Source organism: Rousettus aegyptiacus, unplaced genomic scaffold (assembly GCF_014176215.1).
Source record: "Rousettus aegyptiacus isolate mRouAeg1 unplaced genomic scaffold, mRouAeg1.p scaffold_m13_p_7, whole genome shotgun sequence".
NCBI classification, from domain to species: domain Eukaryota; kingdom Metazoa; phylum Chordata; class Mammalia; order Chiroptera; family Pteropodidae; genus Rousettus; species Rousettus aegyptiacus.
The window spans coordinates 105,604,303-105,627,613 of record NW_023416310.1 but is presented as its reverse complement, the minus strand read 5'-3'; the positions used below and the strand labels follow the sequence as shown (position 1 = coordinate 105,627,613).

The following is a 23,311-nucleotide window of genomic DNA, read 5'->3' as shown; positions in this document are numbered from 1 at the left end:
TATGTCACAGATATATCAAAGACCCAAACCTAGCAGGGCATGGCTGGGAAGTGGAAATTAAACTTAATCTTCTAAAACCCCATGGAAAACAGCGGGATATTCTAACTCTAAGTGTCCCGAGAAGAAGAACAGAAATATTTCCTGAGGCCTGGGCCTCTTATCTCTGCAGCTCCCATGGGTTAGAAGACACTACCTGGCTCCGTGGCCCCAGCTTTCTGCTCCCAATGCAGAATCTAGGTGCCATCAACTCCTCTTGCCATCGAGATTCTACTGACCTAAACATCTTGTCCCTGTTTTTGGACCAACACCAAGTATTTTGAAAACTAACTCTTTTCCTGGCCTCCCAAGAGCTCTCCCATTCGGTTCTGGTCTTAGGGTAATATTGCGCTTCTATATTTTTGGCAGGACCACGATCACAGAACCTCTTGAGCACCAGTGAATGCTCTCAGACTTTTGCTATTAGAGGATCAGTCCTGTCCCCCCACCCCCCGCAAGAACTCGAGGACACACTGATTTTCCCTTCAATTTAATAAACAGTTAAGTATCTGCTTAATGGGAAACAAGATAAAAGAGATGGTCCCTTATCTCTTCCTTTCTAATCTTTCTACTTCTTATTATCTTGTGTTATTGCATTGGTCGGGCCTCAAAGCAATGCTTCAGGGCACCACTGATAGCATCCTGTCCTAGTCCTGTTAGTAATGTTTCAGCATTAAGCATAACGTTCATCCCATTTGTTCTTTAGCAGGTTAAAGAAATTCCCTTTTTATTTCTAGTTGCTAAGAAATTGTGATTTTTTTTTTAAATCATAAATTGATGTTGAAATTTTTCAAATGCGTTTTCTAGATAATTTTTTACTGGGACCTGTAATCCAAAAACTATACTACCCTGAGCTCTAGTAAAGGAAAGACGGGAGACCAGAGGAGGGGGGAGGAGGGCCAGGGACAGCCAGGGAGATGAAGAAACATTTGAGTATGTCTCTCAAGGATGCAAAGAAACTTACCAGCATCAATGAGGGGGGTGGCATTGTGCATTTGTGAGACAATCTAAGCAAGGATATAGGGGTGTGACATGTCTTCAGAGAATGGGGGTGAGTCTGGTGTGGTCCTTTCATGTGAGATCTCGCTCCTGATTTGCAAATACCTGCCCACTGTGGGTCCAAGACATGTCCAAGCCCTGCAAGAATGATGACTTGAGCATTCAATAGTGAAGTCAGCACGTAGGGCAAAAGTCAGAATAGTTGAGATTACCCTTGAAAATTGCTTAAATTGCCCATAAAAACATAGGTGGGTTTTATGTCTTAAACCCTATAAGAACTTTAGAGTGCTTCTGCTTGCCTACCAGGCTGGCTCCAACCCACTTCCATACTAAGCTTTACCCTGTAACACTCTTTAGTAGGTGTGTTAGTTGCTGGGAGGATTACCTGGGTGATATCTCGAGTCAGCCGGAAGCTAGACAATGCAGAGGTCACTGTTCCGTGCAGGACATCGCTGTTCCGTGCAGGACGTTCTGCTAGATGCAGGATGTCACTGTTCTGTGCATGCAGCAGGCGCCAGACACCTTCTCCCAGGATGGCCAAGAAGTCCCTTGTGTCTCCTCTAAGTCAGGCTGAGGCTGGTCGGGACAGCCCTGGGACCACCCCCACCCCTGCAGTCCGCAGGCACTGGGAACACCCTCCTCCTTGCAATCTGCAGGGAGTGACAGGGGTCTTCCCCAGGCTGGCTTCCCTGGGGTCCTTCAGCCTAGCTGACCCACAAGGGACCTTACTCCCTGCCTTCGTGTATGGCCAACACCACCTCAAGAAAGGTGTCGCGTCCACCACGACCCCACAGACCTGACGACTAGGCTTCCGGCCTGACCATGCCCCTCTGCTTCACTGCTCGTCACCCCCTCACTGGCCACACTCCAGCCACACTGCCCCCTCTTTTGCCTCAAACACGCCAAGCTCATTCCCACCTCAGGACCTTTGCACTGCCTGTTCCCTTGCCCTAGAATGCTTTTCCTCCTCACCATTCAGGTCTCAGCTCACATGGCGCCTCCTCAGAGAGGCTTCCTGAGGCCCCTTCTTCCTGAAGCATCACCGCCATTCAGGCACCCCCATCACATAACCCTGTTTATTTTCTTCTGAGCATCTATCACCATTTAGTACCATCTTGAGTATTTATTTCCCCAGTTACTATCTATCTGCCCCCAACCCAGGGAAGAGGATCTTGATTGTCTTGGTCACCTCGCAGCTACCTGGCACATGAGAAGCACTTAAAGATTTGTTGACTGACTATACAATGGGATCCTTGTTTCTGGTCAGCCCCTACACTGCCCAGTCCAGCTTTGGAGTGTCTCCTTTACTCCCCCCTACACACGATAACCAGGGACACTGACTGCCTTACCTTCGGGCTCCAACACTCATAGCTTTCCTGGGATTCCATCCTTGAACACCTGCTAGACTGCCCCCTGCCCCTGCCCCAACGGGCAGCTGCTTTCCAGAGCCCCTCTGCCCACCTGCGTGCCCGTCCTGCCCCAGGGCCCAGGCGGGGAGCCTGATGGCAGCCTGGGGGCTGGGGGTGAGGTGGGTAGGGGTAGCTGCAGACTACCCAACTGAGCCGTGGGCCTGCTCAGCGCATCTCCATCTCCTGCCCGCCTCGCTGCCCCGTGTGGGCCTCCGGGTGAGCGTCCTTCAGCAGCAGCGCCTCCCGCCCCATTCATCCCCATTAGCTGCTGTCCACACTGGACCGGATGGAGATCAATTACCAGTGCTGGCCACTGAACCGTGCTAATGAGGATGTACGCTCTCCCAGCTGGTGGCAGGGAAAGGTGGGAGGGCAGGGGAGGCAGAGGGGTGGAGAGGGGCAATGAGGGCCTACCTCACTAAAGACTTGGGGGAGGCAGAGACCCCCAGGGACCCAGGTTTAGCTTAACTGTGTGCAGGAGTAGAGGGGAGAGCCTGGCTAGGCATTAGAGACTCAGGGAGCAGGGGTGACACTGTGGAGAAGAGGGGCGTCCCAGGCCTGGTCCCCGCTGCCTCCTACCCTTTGAACCTTTGCTCTGGCTCTCCCCTCCCTGTGTGTACCCCACACCCTGAGGGCCTGCTCAGATGTCTTCACCTGCAGCGCTCCTAAACCACCTCCACTCTCACCCAGACGAAAACCGCCCCCAGCCTCATGGCACCCAGCCACACTGGACCTCACTCTATATGATTCTGACTACACCAGGTCATCCCGACCTGTATGAAAAAGCCCAATCTCTCTCATAAGAGCAGTGCAAAGGAAAATCACAAGGAGAAGTGTCTTCTTCTATCAAATTGGCAAAGATAGAAAGGTGCATGAGGCAGTGCCTGCTCTGGCTGCCGGGAGCAGAAGGAGCAGGTACATCTTAGTAAATGCGTGTGACCTATTCAAAGGGCAATTTGGTAATAGCTATGGACATTTAAAATGCACGTGTCCTTTAACCCAGCCATCTACTCCTAAGTATTTATCCTCCAAGATACGAGTGCCCCAAAATAAAAGTACTAAAGGGTTCACTGCCTGCAGACACCTTGCACGTCCATCAGGAGTGGCTGTGAAAGTTGATCAGGACACATCACACAAGGGGGTGTCCCCAGCCCTGTTGCCTGTGGAGTGAGATAAGCAGAGTGCCCCTCTCCCAGCCATTGGGGGGTGGATCGGTTCATATAAATAACGTGCTGAGAGGAGCACTCAGCACATAGTAGTGTAAGTCCTGGCTATTATTATCGGTTTGCTGTTGTTGAAAAGAATTAGGTGGAACTATACATACTGATATGTAATTATATCCCAGAAATGCTGGTCAGTGAAAAATGCAAACAGAAGAGTGTGCAGAGGCCATACAGTGTGTAGACTGGATCTGGTTTGCTTTGTTTCTTGAGGAGAGCAGCTTTTGAATGCATAGACTATCTCTGGAAGGATGGAACAAGACCAAGAACAGTGGCTGCCTCCAGGGAGGGGAGAAGACAGGGAGAGAGGGAAACCTGCACACACCCTCCATGCAGTTTGCAGTTTGTAACCGCAGGCCTGCACCACCTACTCAGACAGATAAATCACTTGTGAAGACTGGCAATTCACCTGTCCGTGTCTCCCACCAGACCGTGAGCCCTCTGAGGACAGGAACTTTGTCAGAACTGCTGCCGAACTCCCAGCACTGAGCACGTGTGGCCCACGTGAGGTATGAGGCAAATGTTGACAGGTGAGCCCGCTGGGATCCCATTGCCAAGACCTCTCTCTCCAGGCATGATTCCCAGAAGACTGGGGGTGGGGCACCCTGGGGCAGGGTCTGGCCGGGGCAGGAGGCAGTCCTAGGGAGCTACTTCCCAGACGGAATCATCCCTGGAAGCAGGACCCAGGTGTCCAGGAGCATCCAGGCCTCCAGGCGCCTAAGGCAGCCTTCAATCAAAGGCTAGATTCTCCGGCCACAGCAAAGGTCCCTCTGTACGCAGGGTGCTAGTGTCCCCACCTGCCTGTGTAGCTGCACAGGGGGGCAGGGAGGCATTACCGTGGTAACAGCCCTGGCAGTGCCAAGCGGTTAATTATGCGGTTTTCACATCTCCGATAGGCATGAGTGTCAAGCCGATACCTGGGTTGAGATGCAAAATGTGGCCTCTAGACCCTGGAAGGGTCCTGCTGGGGCGACCCCTGCCATCAGCCCCAACTTGGGGGCACCCTCCCCTGTAGCCCTTGTCCTCCTGCCCCAGTGAAGCAATGGCTGCTCCAGCTGGAACCTCCAGGAGAGAGCTTGGCTCTGCCTCTAACCAGAGCCTCGGGGTGTAAAGAGCCCCAAAGCAGGAATGGCTGGACTGTCCACCACACAACGGGTGAGGGATAGAGAGGCAGGTATGGCTGTCTTTGCAGGAAAATGCCCCCACAGTCACATGAAATGAGCAGCTTTAATGCACAGACATGACTAGGTCTTCAAAACACATCACGGGGGCAAAAAGGCAAGCCACAGAGAGATGGGGACGGTCACTGACACTTTAAACACACAAAAAACAATGCTGAACATTTTCTGTGGGTGCATAACATGAGTGCAAAATTTGGAGAATACAAAGAGTCTGGAAGGATCTATAGCTCACAGCTGTGATGACACTGGGGAAGGGGAGGAAAGGGACCTGAGCTGCTTCCATTTTTAAAGTAGGTTTGGTGCCTATTTTACCTATGCTACCAAAATAATTTAAGATAAAAATAAAGTCTTTGCTCCTTCTTGCTTCTCACCAAGGCCCCCTCTGAGCACCCAATTTGCTAGCGAGGCCTGCCCTGCCCCCACACTGCCAAGGCTCTGTCCTTGCTATACGCTCCACTATTGCCATGGCACTCACAGCCTCTCCCAGGTGACCGAATCAGGACCAGGCTCGCTGCATGTCATCTCCCTTCCTAGGTTGGAGGTTGACAATTCGAGCGATGAGGCAAAGCCAGCCCTCTGCCTGTTTTCACATAGCTCAAGGGCTAAGAATGGTTTTGTGTTTTTAATGGTTGAAAATGAAAAGAGGGATAATATTTTGTGACACATGAAAATTACATGAAATTCTAATTTCAGTGTCCAGAGAATTTTATGGGAACACTGCCACGCCCATTCATTTGTCTTGTCGAGAGCTACTTTCTGCTATAAAGGTAGAGTTGAGTGGCTCCAAAGCCTCAACTATTTACTCTTTGTGGCCCTTTGCAGAAAAGGCGGCTGACCCGGGGTCTGGACTGTGAGTGCTGAGAGGGGATCTCAGTTTTGTTCCCTTTGGTATCCCAAGTGCGTACAACAGTGTCTGGCACATAGCAGGTGCTCAATAAGTCTGGCCGAACAAGTGAATGGAAGTATATGTGGTGGAGCACGTCGCTTCAGCCCCCTAGAAAAAGTGACGATCCCCTCCCCACCGCTGTCTGGCTGACATCATCGCCTGTCCGAGGGGCTCGAAGGTGGGCTGAGGTCTCCCTGAGCTGCAGAAGAGGCAGGGGAATGAGTGGGGTGCAGTACTGTTAGCTCCGAGTCCCTGGAAATGACAAAGAAGTGGATGGCAAGGTCTGGCTTTAGCAACAAGTAGGCCTCCCGGTCTCTGGAACGGGTGGCACGGCCTTACTCAGTCGCAGGGACTCCGTCTGTGACCTCCACACCCACCTCCGCTCCCTGCCCCCTGCCACCCCTGCGCCGGTCAGTTGCGCTTTGGTGCCCTCTGGTGGGCACCGGGAGCAGCTCCCTCCAAGGCAAGCGCCGTTTAAGCCTCTTTCGGCCACCCCTCGGGAAGAAAACTGGCCTGACCTTCCTGGCCCGACCGACCACCGCCGCTCAGGATCTCTCTGCCCCTTCCCATCCCCACTTTGGCCCTCTCTCTGAGGCAGCCCAACGTCGCAGGATGCCCTCCCGCTGAGGTGCAAGCCTTTCTCTGGTCAGACTAGGCAAGCCCAGGGCTCCTACTGGACTCCTAAGCTGCCAGACAGTGCCCACCTCTGTCACCTCCAGTGTGCACCCCTCTCTGACAGATGGGAAAGTCGCCCTTGTCCCCATGGCCCAGGGATCCACCTACAGCGATGGGCAGGGGGCAGCCTTACAAGCTTCCTTGTATTTTCTACACACCTGGAGAGGTCCCCAACCCAGCAAGGGCTTCCTTGGTACAAGTAAAAGGACTTTTCCAAGTTCTGCTTTGGGAACAGGAAATTTGTCTCTGATCAGCATGATATCCCGCCTAGCAGGGATCATTATGTGCTCGTCACCATGTCCACACTGCACCACTAGCAGCTGTTCTGTCTGTGGGCTCAGGAGGGCAAGGGCAGCAGTGAGCTGCCTCGGTAACCCCAGCCTCTAGCCAGAGCCTACCTGAGTAGATGGGACATGCGTGGGTAGAGTGGTTGGGTGGTTGAGAGAATAGATGAGTGGGTGGATGGATGGATGAATGCACGTCCTGTAGTAGAATTGAGCTTTGCAGAACTCTGGGTCCCAGCCAGGGTCACGACCGCTCCTACCAGTCATTCCTATCCCATCTCATGAATCCTATTTCCAAATATAACCTGGTCCCACCACTTCCTTATGCCCCTCACCCACTCCATCTCTGGCACCCCAGCCTCCCTCATGCTGAGCCCAGTCTGACTTCAGGGCCTTTAGGGCAGCTGGTACCAAAACCTGGAACACTGTCCTCCAGAACTTACCCCCTGGTCAGTCCATCAAGGGGTCCCTTCTCCCACACACACCAGCCATCAATGTCTAGCCCATTGCCCTTACATTCTCTATAGCATATATTACCTGCCTACTTGTTTCTGAACCCTTCCCTTCTCTCTCCTATGTCCCCAGCACCTAAGCAATGCTCAACGCCCACCTGGGGAAGTCGAGCATCCTGCGCCTTATTGGTAGGCACTTCGAGTTTGCACGTTTCACCCTGATGTGTCAGAAAGGCAAGACAGTTCTGGTGCAAAACTCCCGTGAGAGAGGTCAGAGCTGGGTGCCTCTCAAAATGTGTGCTGGGTAACGCCCTCCCCTCTCTGAGCCACAGTTTCATCAGGAACAGAATGTCCACCTCACAAATGGGTGGTGAGGTTCGGGGATGGAGGGATGAAAGATAAAGCGTTTGAAATTAGAAAACACAAGACACATGTGCAATACTGTGAGCTGCGTTTATTGTAGTGTCTACAAACCACAGGCAGCTGACACTTATCAGGGACGCAAGGACCCTATCCAGCCTGCATCTGAGAGCCATGATGCTGGGTGCATGCCCCACACTTTGCCCACCTGGCGGCAGCTCCCAGGATCCCTGAATGGCAGAGCAGCCAGGGCTCCTGTGGGTGACTATCCCAGAGGGCCCTAGAGTGGCACATGAGTCAAAGCTGGCCTCATGCCCTTTGTTTGGTTTGCAGGTTTTTAAATTTTTTTCATTAGTTGCCAACAAGTTAAAAATCAAAATATTTTATATAAAAATCTAGATTTCTGGCTTCACCATATTTCTGACGTTAGAGCTCCATTCTAATTTTACAGCAGTTAGCTACAACTTAATGACAGCCCCCAACTTCGGACAGGGATCTATGCTTTGCCATAGTCCCCACCACGCCCTATCACTCTCAAGGCCAGTCGCCATTATCAACTTGATAGTTATCGACTTGTTCTTGTCACCAGGAACAGTGTTTAAGTCAAAGTTGCACTGCAAAGGCCTACTTCATTCATGTATCTGACCTACCTGGCCCTCAGCTGAGTCTGAGATCTGGGAACAAGCCCAAACCCCTCCTTTCATCCACAAAAGGCAGAGCAGGGAGGGGCACGACAGTCACTGCACACACACCCCTTCATGTTGCTGCTGAGAGGCAGATCTAAGAGCAACAGCCAGACTTTCATGAGTCTGAGCCAGTTGTGCCTTTTGAAGTTTTTAACTTCCCGAACCCTGAAGCACTAGCAAGCAGTGGGAACAGGACAACCTCTTGACCGAATCCGGTGATATTGCTAGAGGAAAGCCAGAGGCAGGGAATGCTATGTTGGTCTGCCCTCTGGTGGCCATGAGGCAGCTCTACAGGCCACCGGGGAAGATTTTGAATTTGATTCCAGGTAGCAAACCCAGAAGTTAATCATCAATGGCCTCCCAACCAAGCTCCCCAATAACATGGGTGCCCAGCTCTGGGCTTCCAGCTACTTCCTTCTCAAAACCTCTCCGATCTCGATTACATCTCGCAGCCACCCTCCTGGGCCCCCTGGGACCCATCTCAGTCCCCCGCAGGGTCCGGCCTCCCAATTCTTCACATTCCTGTGCCTCATTCCTGGACCAGCCACAGCAGCCTCATGGTGTTGGCAAGGAATGCCCTACAGAAGTGGGGGAGGCCAACTCTCCGACTAGGGGGTCAGGCAGGGCATTTAGGTGAATAGACATGGACGAGGGGGGGCCTCAGAGAACGGAAAGTGTTTGTCCCAGGAGACATCGCCACCGAAGAGCTGCTGTGGTCAGATGTCCATTCCTACCGAGGAGAAGGGGATCTGGACTTTTATGTGAAATAGAGCAAGTTTTAAAGGTTGGCTCGACTGTATACACAACCCAGGCCAAAAGAAACAGGGCAGGGTGGGTCGGGGCCAGGGGCCCTGCAGCTGACAGAACCTCCAAGGTGGTGGGCGCAAGCAGTGGTTTTCAAGGTTTCGTTTATTTGAGTAGTTTGTAGCCATCATCATGTTTGATCCTGAGAGGCAAACAAGGGAGAGAAAATTCTTGGACTCATTTTAGAGTCTGAGACATTGAGGCTGAAGTAGGCTTCTGGCAGGGTCAAGATCACAGCTAATAGAGAAGGGAGTTCTGAAGCTGCATGAGGCCATGTCCTGGACAACAGCTCACCCCACAGCCCGCCCCACGGCCCACACCACGCTGCCATGCAGAGAAGTGTGTCCGGCCTGCGCCCTTACTGGTTCCCTGAAGAGCGCACCACCCAACAACAGCAAGACAGTGGCTCCCTGTGCACACCCACACTGACACACACCCTCCATGCACACAGCTCTAAGTCAGGCAGCCCGGGCAGCCACGCAGCTTTCTCTGTGGGTGCACAGCACACCCGCCCATGAGCCCCACATGGGGCTCAGATCCAAACGGAAACACCTCCTGCAGCCCTGCCCATCATGGCACAGCGGGTAGGCCAGCAGGGTGGCCATGACCAGCGTGGCAGCCTCACCAGTTGGCCTTCACTGCCTTGATGTCACTCACGAGGTTCTGGGCCAAGCAGATGCCAAAGATCTGTGGGACAGAGGGCAGGTGAGGGAGAGGCGGTTGGCAGGGTGGCGGGATAGGGGTGTACTGGGAGAGGCATATGGGGCCTGAGTAGTACCTGGAGAAGGGCAATGCCCACAAAGACCCCAGCCACGATGATCAGGTTGTCCTGCAGCCACTTCTCAAACTGGCCCACGCAGCCTTTGGTGTGGATGGAGCCCTGCTGCTCCAGCTCCTGGTGGGCGGGGGAGGGGTACACGCGAGCACTGGATTCAGCCCATCCGCCACCACAGGCCTCATCTCAGTCCTGCCGCCAGGCTCACCTTGCCCCAGGGCCTCATGCCTCAGCGCCTGCTGCCTGGAGCTCTGCCACAGGCCTTCCAATAGCTGGCTCCTTCTTATCATCTGGGTCTCGGCACAGATGCCCCTCCTCCAAGAAGCCTCCCCTGACCTCCCAGCCCCAATCCCATTACCTCCTTTATTTTATTTTCTTCCAGGCTCTTAGCTGAAATGGTCACACTACTGCTCACATTTCTGGATTTAGGAACTTCCTGTCTCTCCCTCCCCTGGAGTGGGGCTCCTTGAGAGCCAGGGCTCTGTCTGTCACAGGAGCATGAATCCCGAGTCCAGGGCACTGCCCAGCACCCAGTGGTGCTCAGCAAAGAGTTGGAATGAGCAAACACACCTGTGCCCATGCCCATGGGCCCACTGCCCCATGTGTGGCAGTACCAAGGCCTGTGTGCCTGGATGGTTCTTGGGACTTGGCACTCCCTCCCCACAGAATCCACTTTCAGGGGAGCTTATGGAGCGGGAGCCCTTCCCATCCCAGTGCCCCCAGCTGCCCGGGCCCTGTCCCTGCCTGCTCACCAGTTTGAGACGGACATCGTATCCACACTGAGTGTTCAGAACATCCTCCTGAGGAGAAACAGGCCAATGAGCCGCTGGTGAGGGGAGGGGCGCCCACTGCGCGCAGCACTGCGCTGGCTCTTGCTCCTCGGGGGAAGCAGGTGGGACAGATTCTGGCGCGTCCACCACTCTGGAGCGAGGCTCACTGGGGCCCGTTGGCCCCTTCGCCTGACACCAGGGCGCACGGCTGCACAGGCCAGCACACGCCAGCTCACGCCAGCTGGAGCTGCCTCCTGCTTAGGAACTGTGCTTGCTCGTGTTTTATAAAAATGGGAAGAAACCTGGCCCTCAGTGTCTCAGGTGAATTGTGACTGGAGGGATGTCACTGTGAGAAGTTTCAACTCTGAAAAAAGCCATAGAGGGACCAGAACCCCCGTCCCTGCCACCGCAGCATGGCAGCTCAGGTGCGCGGTGGCTGGCTGCGGCCTGGGTGGCCCCTGCCACATACACCCACAACTAAAGGAGTGACTCAGTCCCCAGCCCCGACAACCTTCAGGCCAGCCAGGAGCAGACATTGCCTGGGCTGCATTTAGCAGGGAACACAGGGTGCCAGGAGCCCGGTGGGCCAGGCCCTGTAATCAAAGAGACAGGTCTTCCTGAAAAGGCAAAGCCCCCACTCCAACAGGCCTCGGTGCTGCCCATGGACACAAACTCCTCAGCTTGGTGGGGTGCCCCATGTAAAATGACCTTCTCCTGACATACACAGCCCCCAGGGTGGGGCCTGGCAAGCCCTCTGGTGAGATTTTCCAAGACTGGGCCTGCACATGGCAATGCCCTCCACCCCCCCTCACCAGCTCCACTCACCGCAGGGTCCCTGACGCAGCAAGAGAAGGGCACCCCGCAGCGCTCCCGGCTTGGGTTCAAGTCAGTGCAGTTGAAATAGATATTGAGGTTCCAGTCGTTAGGCCCTCGGGCTCCGCAGCAAGACCACTGAAATGAGATGGGGAGGGCCCCAGGTGAGCCAGGCCCACCCTGATTGGGGACAAGCCCAGGCTGTAGAGAGACAGGGCTGGGCTGGGAGGAAAGGTAGAGGCAGATAGGCAGGTGGGTACCTCCCCATATCCCACCCTGGGCCCAAGGCCATCAGAGCAGTTCTAGGCTCCTGCCAGGTCGGTAAGAGCAGGGAGTGGTGGGAAAGGGCTCCCGAGCTGGTCACCCTAACCCATAAGAGGCTGAAAAAGCAAGAGATGGGGCAAGGACATTGGCTTGAGGACTCTGACTTCCTCCAGGACACCCTAAGGCGTGGGGAGCAGACCGAACCCCATGGGGAGAGGCACCACTGAATCTATCTGTGCCGGGTCTCCCCACGCTCATCTCGGAGATTTTACAGAGCCCTCTCTTCCTTTCTGCAGGGACAGGAGGGCAATCCTGCCACCCTCATACCTTCCTATTACACTTCGTATACGCTGCTGTCAGCACCCACATCCCCAGCATCCCTAATCAGAACATGGTGGGCTGCCTCCCTAGGTGGGGCAATGGTGAGTGTGGGGCTTGACGAATCAAGGGGCTCATGACCTAGCGAGGGAGCTAGGAGCAGCCTTAACTCAGAGCCAGCTCCAGAGCGACCAGCTCAGCAGTGCACACAGCTGGCCCTGTGGGCCGGGGCGGGGAATGAGGTATGGCCCTGTGGCGCTACGTGCATGGGTCCCAGAACACACCCTGGCCTCTGCCTGCCTCCTCTCCTTCTGCCTAGCACCTGCTGCTCCTGCTAGGGAACAGTGCTCCCTCTCTTCACATCCCAGCTCCCTCTCCTCTTCCAAGGTCACCTCCCCAGAGGCTCTCCCCTTCTACCCTTCCCCATTTCAGCCCTTCCCACAATTTATAATTTATACACACACGCACATTTGTTTGCTTTGCTTGTTTATCATCTGTCTCTCCCCCCTCAGACTGCCATCCCCACAAGGAGAGGTCCCTGGAATCCCAAGCACCCGGCCCAGGGCCTGGCACATGATAAGCCTGTAATAATTCTGTGTTGAATGAACAAACAAACCCCATCCTAACTGCCTAGCTATATGTCTGCCTTGGCCCTAAGTTGAGCTCCTCAAAGCAAGCACTAGCTCTGGTTCATCCCTGGATTCCAAAGCAGATGGGGTATGACTGTGTGTGTGAGTGGGTGAGAACTTGCAGGTGTGAGGTGTCTAGGATTTCATAAACTGTTCACAACTGCTTCGTCCTAGGGGTAGGTTACAAGCTTAAAGGCAGAGCTTCTGTTGAGGGTCTCAAACTGTAATACGTTCAGAAGCCAAACAAATAATACAAATGAGAGAAGACTGACAGGTGTAATAAAATACAGAATGGCAGGGACGGTGGCGAACAAAGAGCCCTTGCAAAGAGGGTAACAGCGGTGTAGCCCCAGCTGATAGTGTGGCCCAAAGTTCGGTCTACATTTTTATACCAAATTTCCTCCTGTAAGTGTGGCATAAGCCCTGGCTTAGAAACTGCCAATATGTAGCCTCTGGCCTCTCTTCCAAAACCCCGTGCCTCTACAGGGCAAGGCACATGGGGGACCCACAAGAATCACCAGGGGCTGGCTTCCCCTCAGACAAGGGAATTCCTGATTCTCTTTCTGGGGCCTGCCAGGCCAGGGTGGGCGAGGGAATGGTCCCAGCACACAGGGAACTTGCTCCCACACTCATCTGCCTAGCAGGCACCTCCTGCAGGTGTCTGGCCAGTGCTGGGTGCTGGACTCACATATTCCTGAGCAAAGTCAATGAGGTTCTGGAGGTCAATGTCGTCCCGATAGGCCTTGACGTTGTTGTTGATAAAGAGGTTGAGCTGGTCTCGAATCCAGTCCTTGAAGACAAAGGCCAGGATCCCTGTCGCCAGCTCCAGGAAGAAGATGAGGCCAAGGAACACGGAGAACTGGAGTTGGGAGCACACGGACGGTTGGGGTCGAAGACACAAGACCTGGGAGTGCCATGGGGCAGAGTTCCACCTCCCACTGGGATCCAAAACTATCCAGAGTCCCCAACTATCAGGCTAGTTGTTGATGGTAAAGATAATGCTGCCCTACCTACCCATCCATTCCACTTCCTCTGGTAATCACCCCTGTTTTATTTGAGAAACCATCCTCCACATACACCTTCAGTGTTGCTAGCTCAGCAGGAGTCACCTCCACCTCTTTCTCCATTCCCAAATAGAGGACTAGGCATGTGCCAGGAGCTCACCAATCAGAGTGCTACCTCCCCCAGGGCCACAGGGATTGATCCAGAGATGACCAATCAGAACCAAGGAGATGCAATTAAAGGACTTTGACAGACTGGTTGAGAAGAGAGAGCCTCAGGCTCCAGAAGAAGTTCCTGGAAGGGCAGCGTGAAGCAAGCACCCACTCCTCCAAGGAATCTTTCCACCCCATGGGGACTGGAGCCAACCGAGAGAGACAGGGCTGAGAAACAAAAACACCAGGCCAAGTGACACTGTGATGGCCCTGGATCTGAATGTGTCAGCAGCCAGCACACCCCTAGGCTTTTCTTCGTGACTCAATAAATATCCTTTTATGCTTAGGCCACCAGTTTTCAGTCACTTACAACAGAAAGGATCCTATAAATATGATAATACAAATCTGATGATGATGATTATAAATAACATAATAAAACTATTCATTATTAAGCACAAACTGTATGTAAGAAGTGAGTGGTAAGAGGTTGGGGTCCCCAGTGAATCTAGGTGGGGGACACTCACAAACTTGAGCAGGAAGGTGTTCTCCCGGAGGGCTCCAATGCAGCCAGCAAAACCCAGCACCGACATGACTCCTCCGACCACAACAAACAGCCATACGGGGTCAAGGCCTCCCAGATCCGTCAGCGCGGAAATGTTGGAGAGAACGCCCTGTTCCAGGGGAGCAGACGCAAGTGGGAACACTGATCCTCTTACCACTTCGACCCATGGCAGCCCCACACATTACCCCACCACCTTACCTTCTCACCCCAGGCCCAGAGGCCAATGGCCAGGAACAAGGCTCCCAGAACCTGCAAAAGGCAGTAGCAAAGAACTGAGGACTGAGACGCCAGCATCCTGCTCCACCCTCAGCAAAGCCTCTTTCCCCCAGCACTCAAAGTCTTCAGGGGCATAGAAAGGAAAAGGGCAAATGGCTGTAAATGGGATCCAGCATCCATTCCATCTTCCCAAGAACACATCTCAGCGCTTCTTCTCCAACAGGATATGGAAGATTGAAGGCCCCCTAGCCCTGGGATGGACCTCAGGGGCCCTTGACTGGAAATCAGAACTGGAGTTGAGAACAATCAAGACACTCCTGCCAGGCAGCAGCTGCAGTATCCTGAGCCTCTGCTCCCACTCCAGCACATGCTAGGGTTGAGGGCTCCGGGACTCTGCCCCTTCTCAAGTCTAACCCTCCCGTTGCCTTCAGCCCACCCTCATCCCCCCATTGAAACCTCTGTTTGCCAGAGGCCATTTTCTGCCAAGCTTCATTCTCACAGATCACAACCAAAGCTCCCTAGATGACAAGGAATCCTGATGCACAGCAGGACTCAGCTGAGGGGCACAGCCCGGGCCAATGGCTGTATCTTAGAAAACACGTGGCTACAGCTCCGCCTGGGCCTTCTAAATGCCACCTGCCATCCTGTCCGCAGTTCCTTACTGGGAAGAGACTTGGATGCCAAGGCGCTGCCTGACCCTGACCACCGATCACCTCCTGCCCAAGCCCATGTCCACGAGCCCTCCTCTTCAGACTGTCCCCGCTCCTACTTTTCTACGGGCTCCTTCCCCTCATCACATAGCCTCTGTCAACTTTACCCCATCTTTAATGCCGTCCCCTCTCTGACCCCAGGCTCCTTCTACTGCTTTACTCTTTCTTTAGAAATGTCTTTCCTCCCCCACCCCCACCCCCAACACTGAACCTGGGATGTGAAACCAGACATCACTTCTGCCTCATCCCATTTGACCCACCCATGGCCTTTAGACAAACTACCACCATTACTTTCTCCTTCCTGAACTCCTCAGTAGTTCGCTCAATGCCATTCCTGGCTATGCTCCTTCCAGTCTCAGCCTCGCTCCCAGCACCCTGCTTCACCCGCCCCACGCATGTGGCCACCCCACCCCCTCATCAGTTCCAATCTCAGCCTTCTGCCCTTCCTCCTCATACTCATTTTCCACCCCTTCAAGACACCGACACCACCCAAGCCTCCCCCTGGTTGCAGACCCCTACTGCAAACACCTCCATGTCTCACTGTTCCAAGTGCTGGGACTACATCAGCAAACAGGACAGACGGCTCACAGCCCTCATGGAATTTACACTCAAGTGGGGGAAATCCACACAGTGAGCAAACAAGGTAATTTCAGATACCAACAGATCCTTTAAAGAAAATCAACAGGTCAGAACAATGGGAAGTGGTTGGGGATGGTGGGGGAGCACTTTAGTTAGAGAAAGAGGTGATATTTTAGATCAAAGTTTAAGTGATAAAAAAGTGCAGCAAGGAGAAGAAAATTCCAGGGGGAGGGAATGACAAAGGCCCTGAGGTAAGATCATGTTTGGTTGTGCAAGGAAAAAACTAAAGGGCATCACGGCCAGACTCCACAGGGTGCTGGAGGCCATGGAGATGAGTCTGGACTGTACTCTAGTGAGAAGCCACTGGAAGGCTCTGAGTGGGGTAACACCACAACAGGGTCTGCTTTCCATTAAAACAAAAAAAATCTCCGGGCCTATTTCATAGGCATCTTCCTCAGGCCACCTTGACCTAAACCTGAAACCTTCTCTCCACAACCAAGTGGCCCTGTAAATTTGCTCTTGCTTCCCCTGGAGCATTCCTCACCTGTCCCACCCCTCACCACCCCAGCTTTGCCCCAGCCCTGGTCTCTCTACCTCCAATCCTGCCCCTCACTCACCTTCCCCATGGCGATTAGACAGATCTGCCTCTAATGTAAAAGATAGAACAGATCCATCAGCCAGCATCGAAGCCCTCACTACTCCACACTGCCCTCAACATAAAACTCAAACTTTGCTCCTGCCTGGGGAGGGGCGGGGGCAGTCTCTGGAACAAGCCTGAGTCTCTCATATCTGTCCCTCCTTGGCATTCAGGGGATTCCTCTGCTCAATGCTTTGCCTCATCTTAACCCATTTACTGGCCGTGTAACTCTAGGTTAAATGACTTAATCTCTCTGTGCCTGTTCCTTCATATTTAAAATGTAGATACTGATGTAGCTTCAAGAATACAGTAAGAATTCATTTAACCTGCCTAACCCTGAGAAGCAGGCTTCATTATCCCCCCTCCTAGGTAAGGAGGCAGAGGCCCAGAGAGGAGCGACTGGCCCACAGTCTCACAGTTGGGCTTGCTACACCCAGGCCTCCAGACTTCCCCACCCGCACTCTATGCATATCCCACACCCTCCAAGAGCTGAGTGCTGCTGGGGCCAAAGAACACCCATACACGGGTGACTGCAAGGGAAGCATATGGATAGAGGGCAGTAACACTGAGTCCCACTAAACAAAACTGAATGGGGCTGGCATTTTGACCAAAGTAGCAGGAGCCCAGACTGCAGAGGCAGCAAGCAGCCTTGGAGAGATGGGATTGGAGGAGATGGGAAAGATGACTTGGCAGGGCCCAGGGGCACAGACGCCACCCTGGGATGGGCACCAGCAGCTCCCTTCTCAGGACAGGGGCAGCCCTGCCCTGAAGCCTCAATTTGGTCAGCTGTGGAATGTAGAATTCTGTTCCTCAGAGTCAGCTCCCAGCCTCTCAACAGCGGAGATCCCCCTTCCCCCAGGACTCGGGCTATTGGCCCTTTCAGCCCCAAAGCCTCCCAGAAAGGGGCTGGGGGTGGAGGGGCTTTGACCCAGCCCCCTTCTCAGAAGCTTAAGGCGAGGCACCAGGCCCAGGTGCTAGAGGGGCAAGAGGGCAGAAAAAACCCGGCCCTTCCCTTCATGGTAGACTCCCCTCCCTAGACCAGGGGTGGGGCTTTGTGCACACTCCACACTCCAGGGCATCAAAGAGAGCTGGCAGGAAAGAGGGCGACCCGAACCACGCGTGCCCCTGGAGCCTTCAAGGAAACACTGCCCCTCCTCCGCCGGGCCTTAGAAAGACAGGGCACCTCCCCTTCCCCATCTCACCCCTGCGGTGGCCGGGACCCGCCCCCCTGCAATCTGGGCTTCCCCGTAGTTCCCCCTCGGTGGTCCTCGGGATGGGCGTGAAGGTACAGGTGGGAAGAAGGAGCTGGTAGACCGGCCGTCCCAAGCTGAGAGTGTTCTTTCCCCAGTAGGGGACTGAACCTTCTCCCCGTCACCCCCCAGCACAGGGCCCGGAACCCACCCCACGCTCACCCAGAAGACAATGTTGAAGCCAAACAGGAAGTATTTCCCGCAGCAGCCGACCTCGGGTTCCTGGAAGTGCTGGTGCTTGCCGGGCATGGTGAGCAGCCGCTCGCCGGCCCGGGAACCGGAGCCGGAGGCCGGGCCCAGCCCTCCGCGGGCCGCCCTGGGCTAGAGCGGCCCGGGGCCTAGCCCGGCGGCTGTGGCTTCATGGCCTCGGCCACACAGAGAGCCCGTCGGGCCCCGCCCGCTCCACAGGGACCGCCCCCGGCGCCGGGACCGCCCTGCCCCCAGCCCGCAGGATGCACTCAAAGCCCCAAGGCCCCTTGGCCTGGCTCCGCCCCCCAGCGCGACTCAGCCGGCTCTGAGCCCCTCCTCCGAGATTGACCCCGCCCCCGCCTGGGCTCCGCCCCTCAGGGCAACACGGTCCCCTTGGTACCCCACCGCTGGCCCTGGCCCCGCCCCCAGAAAGACTCCGCCCCCTGGCTCCGCTGCAGGCGCAGACAGCAGCGGAGAGCAGCCCCGGGTCCTCCTGTGCGGTCTGAGACGCTCGCTGATGGCCGCACAGCAGACCCCCCATATCCCCCCATTCCGCTTGGTTCGATGCCAAAGCCACTCCAATCACCGGCCTTGCTGTGGGAGCCCATCTCTGGAGAGGAGTAACTACTGCAGATGGTGATTTGACTTATGCTCTTAACACACATGCAGGACGTTTTATTACAATGAAGTCGAATTAGATGTTTCACTCACTGGAAATTCAGCCCAGGTCTTATGAGTGCGGCGCCGACTGCTCCCTGCCTCTTCAGTTTTACAGGGAGCATACACCCCCTCCCCTAGCTCAAACCCAGCTTTGGCCTGATAGACTCCCGGGTAGCAAGGAGCCCTGACACGAGCCCTTTCAAAGCAGGACTGGAGGAGATCTAGGTTTGGGAAGGAGTGAATCTTACTCAATATTAGAGCCCTCAAAAATAATTCCAATTTTGTTCAAAAGTATTTAGAACAGGAACAGAAGAGGGTTTGGGCTTAATCATCTACAAGTTAATCCAGCTCTAGCAGAGCCATAGTGGGGCTCTCTACCACCCTCCTCCTCTCCTTGGGGGGCCTCACCCACCCACCTCCGCTTAAGCCCTGCCCTGAGGCAGGCCAGGCCTAAAAAGCCCTGGGAGAGGCCAGGCAAGGCTATCTACCTCAGCTACACACACATCCTGTGAGATGATGGGGTTCTGCCTCTAAGTCTTTGGGATGGGGCACAGCCCTACTCCATGGAGGGTTTGGGATTCAGGGTGGGGTCCAAGGCTACAACTCTGATCAGGTTATCCACAAAGGTTTTTCAGCAGAGTGATCACCAGTAGGAGAGACCCCCTTCTCCCATCCCTGAACTCCAGCTCTCAGAAGGTCAGTGGCCTTGAGCTCCTCTCCCCCAATAGTAGAGTATGGCCCTCAGGCCACCTAGCAAGACCCCTCCCCAAGTAGGCACAGAGTAAGTGCTGGATCATAAGATTCTCTCCTGTCATCCTTCCACCTGCGGTGAGCTCCCTTTCCCCCAGTGACTTGCCCCACCCCTGGATGAGGAAACCCAGGGATTGCTTCACCTTTCTGTTGCCCTGAGTCCTCAGCTTGGCCCACCACCACCGTCCACCACAGAGCAGCAGCTCCCAGGCCTGGGCCCCAATTCGTGTTAAAGAATGTTCATATTGACTCCAGAACAGGTGAGAACCAGGCCCTCTATCCCCCAGGGCTGCCCAGGATGGACACACACACAGCATGAGAGGCTCGGACAGCTGAATGGGGAGTGGTGCCGAGGCCCTCTCACACCACAAACTTGTTCTTGGCTAGGGTGTTGCTCTTGGTGGCCGTGTCTGCATGGGCCTGGTATCCAATGATGGTCTTTGTGGACAGTCCCAAGCGCTCTTTGTAGACACGCCTGGGGATTAATGAGACAGGCAGTTAGCAAGCAGGTCCTGGAGATAACCTGGGACCCTGGGTCCTTTGCCCAGAGCTCCTACTCTGATTCCAGCCAGTCACTCCTGTTTTGTGTGTCTAGCCATGTGGAAACCCAAAATAGGACCAGTGCAAAAGAAAACTGTTCTGCCAGAAATAGTTTGAAATCTAGATTCCAAACCCTTTATATATGTGGGTAACGCAGAAGGGGAATGGCAAGGAGAGTTACAGAGGTCTCTCTTGCAGGCCAAGCCACCTTCTTTTTCCACTTTCTGCCCTAGAAAAGACCCAGCCCCCACCCCACGCCAGAGACATCCTCACCCAATGTGGAGCACGCCCGTCTGGTTCTCTGCCTCCCGAGTCCACACCGCAATCTTGTCCCCCTTAGTGCGGATGTTGATGACAGCCCCACACACCTCCCGGCTGTACTCCTCAAAGCTCTCCCCAATAAGACACAGCAGCTGGGTCAAAAAGGGGGAAAGATGAGACCTCCAGCTGTGACACAGGGACTGTACCTGCCATCCTTGAGACCATTGCCACCATGGGTCCCACACCAGCCCTGCCCCTTCCTCTGGGTACCCTCCCCTCCCAGCCCCCAACTCACTGTCTCCAGCCACAGGCGGTCCAGTTCGATGTGGCGCTGCTGTTTGGCAAGGCTGACCAGCCAACGGCCACCCCGCTTATTCCTGGGGTCTTCCCACATGGGCTCAATGCCATCCTGGGAGGCCGGATGGCAAATCAACTGCCTCCCTTCATTCAAAGGGAAGTGGGGGCCCAGCCACCTGCCAAGGTCCCACTCCTCCCCCTCAATAGGCCTCCACAGACCAAGTTCTCTCTTGTCTCTATCTCCTCTGTACAGGCAAGTGCCACCACTAGCCATTCGGCCCCTAGACCCTCCTCTGAGCTCCCCCAGGCCCCTGAGCCTCAACATTTGTCATCTTTTATAGCCTTTCACATGTGTTTGTCTCCTTTACTGAACAGAGTTCCTAAAGAGTTCAAATGCAGGTGATTAACGAAGCCTCTGGGGGCAACCCCAGTTTGAGCCAGGCCAAATATCCCAGGATCGGCTGGGCACAAAGTCACCTGGGAATCTGTAAATACTGATGTCAGCGCCTCCAGGGCTGGCGTGAGCAGTGTCAGGCAGTTCTGCTGCCTGTCCCTAGTTAAGAATCTGGGCAAAGCCAGAAACCTGGGCTCCTTGTTCCCTCTCCTCCCCACCAACCCACCCGGCTTTCGGACTCTTCATTGTCCTTCAAGGTACAGCCCAGGTATGACACTTTGTCCAAGCTTCTCTACAGCATTTCTTCAATCGGAAATCACCTCTCGGCCGGGAGGGAGGCCGTCCTCAGCACCCTCTCCCAAACCCCCTGTAAGGGAGTACTACAGCAGACGCAGGGAAAAATCAGCCGTGAGAATGAGAGGGGCAGGGAGAGCAGAGCTTACCTTGAACAGGGCATAGTCGCAACCAGACGAGAGCTTACTGGCCAGCTGGATGTGACTGTACACCCTGGAGAGAGCCCCCCACCGAAGCTGAAAGTCCAGGCCTTTTAGAGCCTGGTTCCCACAGGCCTCAGGCCCCCTCAACTTCTCACCCAACCCCACTGCTTTCCACTTACCTTCCTGCCTCCAAGCCTTTGCTCACACTGGTGCCCTTGCCTGGAATTCCATCCCTACTTACTCAAACCCTCAGATCCCACCCCCTCCCTGGAGCCCTCCCTGACCATCCAAGCAAGCCCCAGGGGAGGCTTTTAGACACCCCCACCCCAGTGTGTGGTTGTTTCCGGTGCCCTGACAGCTGGAGCCCTGGACCTCCTCACCTGCCCCTAGGGTTTGCACAGCAACTGTCGGATCCCCCAACTTGATCCTTCTCAGACACTGTAAGGCAGCCTAATCCTCATTTAACGGTTGAGATAAACTCAGAAAGGGGAGGGAACTCGGCCAGAGTCACAGAGCACAGAGGGGCAGAGTCAGGATCAACTCCTTGCTTCTCCCACTTCCCAGGCTCTCCCTAAGCCCCAGGAAGGCTTAAGGGGGCCTGTGCCCCAGCCCAAATGCTGCCCGCAGAACCCACCAAGCCCCAGTCCTCGCTAACACTGGCAGGCCACACGGAGGGCTGGGAAAGCTGTGTAGGAAGCAGCCCCCAGAGGGCGCGGGGTCTGAGAAGGATTCTGAGCTCAGAGCCCCTGGCCCTAGCCCCCTCCGTAAGGAGTAGACACTCACGCCCAGAAGTCCTCCACAGTGTCAAACTTGGTGACAAGATGCAGGTTGTCCTGCCAGGCCCGGCTGCGGTCATTCTTGAAGAACCACAGAGCCCACCTGGTGGGGGGAGAGGGAGGGACAGGGGACCAAGAGGAAGCAGAAAGCTCCCATGTCCACCCTCAGCAGCACCTGGGTTACCAGGGAGGTCTTACTCCTGCAAGGACAAACTGAGAGATGAGATTTGGGATACAGACCCCTAAAGGTGACCAGTCAGTTATCCTCAGGGCCAGGGGACCAGAGGACAAGTGGGAGCATTTACCTCAGAGTTTCATCTTGTCAAGGCTTCAGGAGCCATAGGGCCCATGTCTTAGGACAGCTCCGGCCTTCCTCCACAAGGAATTGGGGCCACAGAGGAAGGGGTCGTCCAAGGCCACAGAGCGGGGGCCCGGCCTACCTGCCCTGCAGAAGGTGCAACTCAGGCTTGACTCCAATGGGGCCCTCATCCCGGGCCTCTCTCCTCAGAGACAGCAGAGCCTGGGGAGAGCCCGGAGCTTCCTCTCCTGCTGAGGGCCTCACTGCAGCTGCCTCCTTTTCCTCTTTCTCTTTCTCTTTCTCTTCCTTTTCCCACTTTTGGAGTCCACCCTCAGCCTCTCTGGGCTGACCAAAGAAAAGAGTCAGGGTGGGTTGTGAGCCCAGCCGCCCCAGTCCCGCCCATCCCTTGCTGCAGGAGGGATAGGCAGATGGACCTACAGGGCTGGCGGTGGCCATATTGTGGCAGCTTGGGCTCACAGAAGACAAGGCATCGAGAGGGCTCCCAGCTGCCTCCTTTTAACCCACCAGCGCCTTGCCTCCACCCACCCAGGGCAGGTGATGGGGAGGAGCCTGCTCGAAGTGGGAAGGACTTACCCTCTTCCTTCTAGCAGCAACCTTTCAATGAGTGCTTTCTGTATGCAGGGTCCAGGCTGGGAACATAGCTGTGATCAGGCAGACCCAGCCCTACCCACATGGGAGGGCTGAGACAGGACTTTGAATCACATCCTGGGTGTCCTGGAGAGTTTTAAACAGAGGGGCCTGTTTCAATATTAGGGCTCTGCCCTTAGTGAAACTGCATCCCACCGAAGATGGGCCCTGAATTTAAAGCCAGAGATGGCAGAGGCAGTGATTCTAACGTAGCCGGGTGAAGCCAGGTCAGAGACCTTATACATTCATTGTGATGTCTCCTCGTTTATCTCTGCTGCCATTCACCCCTTCGATTTGGCCGCCAATGTCATCTGACATAGGCATTTATCTGGTCTCTAGATGACACCTTGAGTTTATTTTAAATGTAATCATTTAGAAACAGGGAGATTGTA

The 23,311-nt window shown here is 54.8% G+C and overlaps 2 protein-coding genes across 3 annotated transcripts; both read right to left on the bottom strand.

Moving 5' to 3' along the window:
- Nucleotides 1–7,576: 7,576 nt before the first annotated feature.
- Nucleotides 7,577–18,070, bottom strand: TSPAN17 (tetraspanin 17). Its single transcript, XM_016158405.2, has 9 exons — nt 17,832–18,070; nt 14,476–14,526; nt 14,240–14,386; nt 13,250–13,420; nt 11,363–11,488; nt 10,520–10,567; nt 9,771–9,887; nt 9,618–9,679; nt 7,577–9,134 (listed from the first exon to the last, which is right to left on the bottom strand). The coding sequence occupies exons 1-9, from the start codon at nt 17,916–17,918 to the stop codon at nt 9,098–9,100; spliced, it is 846 nt and encodes a 281-aa protein (XP_016013891.1). The 5' UTR covers nt 17,919–18,070; the 3' UTR covers nt 7,577–9,097.
- A 1,421-nt stretch (nt 18,071–19,491) lies between these two features.
- EIF4E1B (eukaryotic translation initiation factor 4E family member 1B) lies at nt 19,492–22,821 on the bottom strand. Of its 2 annotated transcripts, XM_016158421.2 has the most exons (7): nt 22,710–22,821; nt 22,414–22,616; nt 21,981–22,076; nt 21,204–21,267; nt 20,365–20,478; nt 20,082–20,221; nt 19,492–19,743 (listed from the first exon to the last, which is right to left on the bottom strand). In XM_016158421.2, exons 1-7 carry the CDS (start codon nt 22,725–22,727, stop codon nt 19,629–19,631), a joined length of 750 nt encoding a protein of 249 aa, XP_016013907.2. In that variant the 5' UTR covers nt 22,728–22,821; the 3' UTR covers nt 19,492–19,628. The 2 variants fall into 2 exon arrangements, with proteins under 2 accessions (XP_016013907.2, XP_016013908.2); XM_016158422.2 differs by lacking the exon at nt 20,365–20,478.
- Nucleotides 22,822–23,311: the final 490 nt, after the last annotated feature.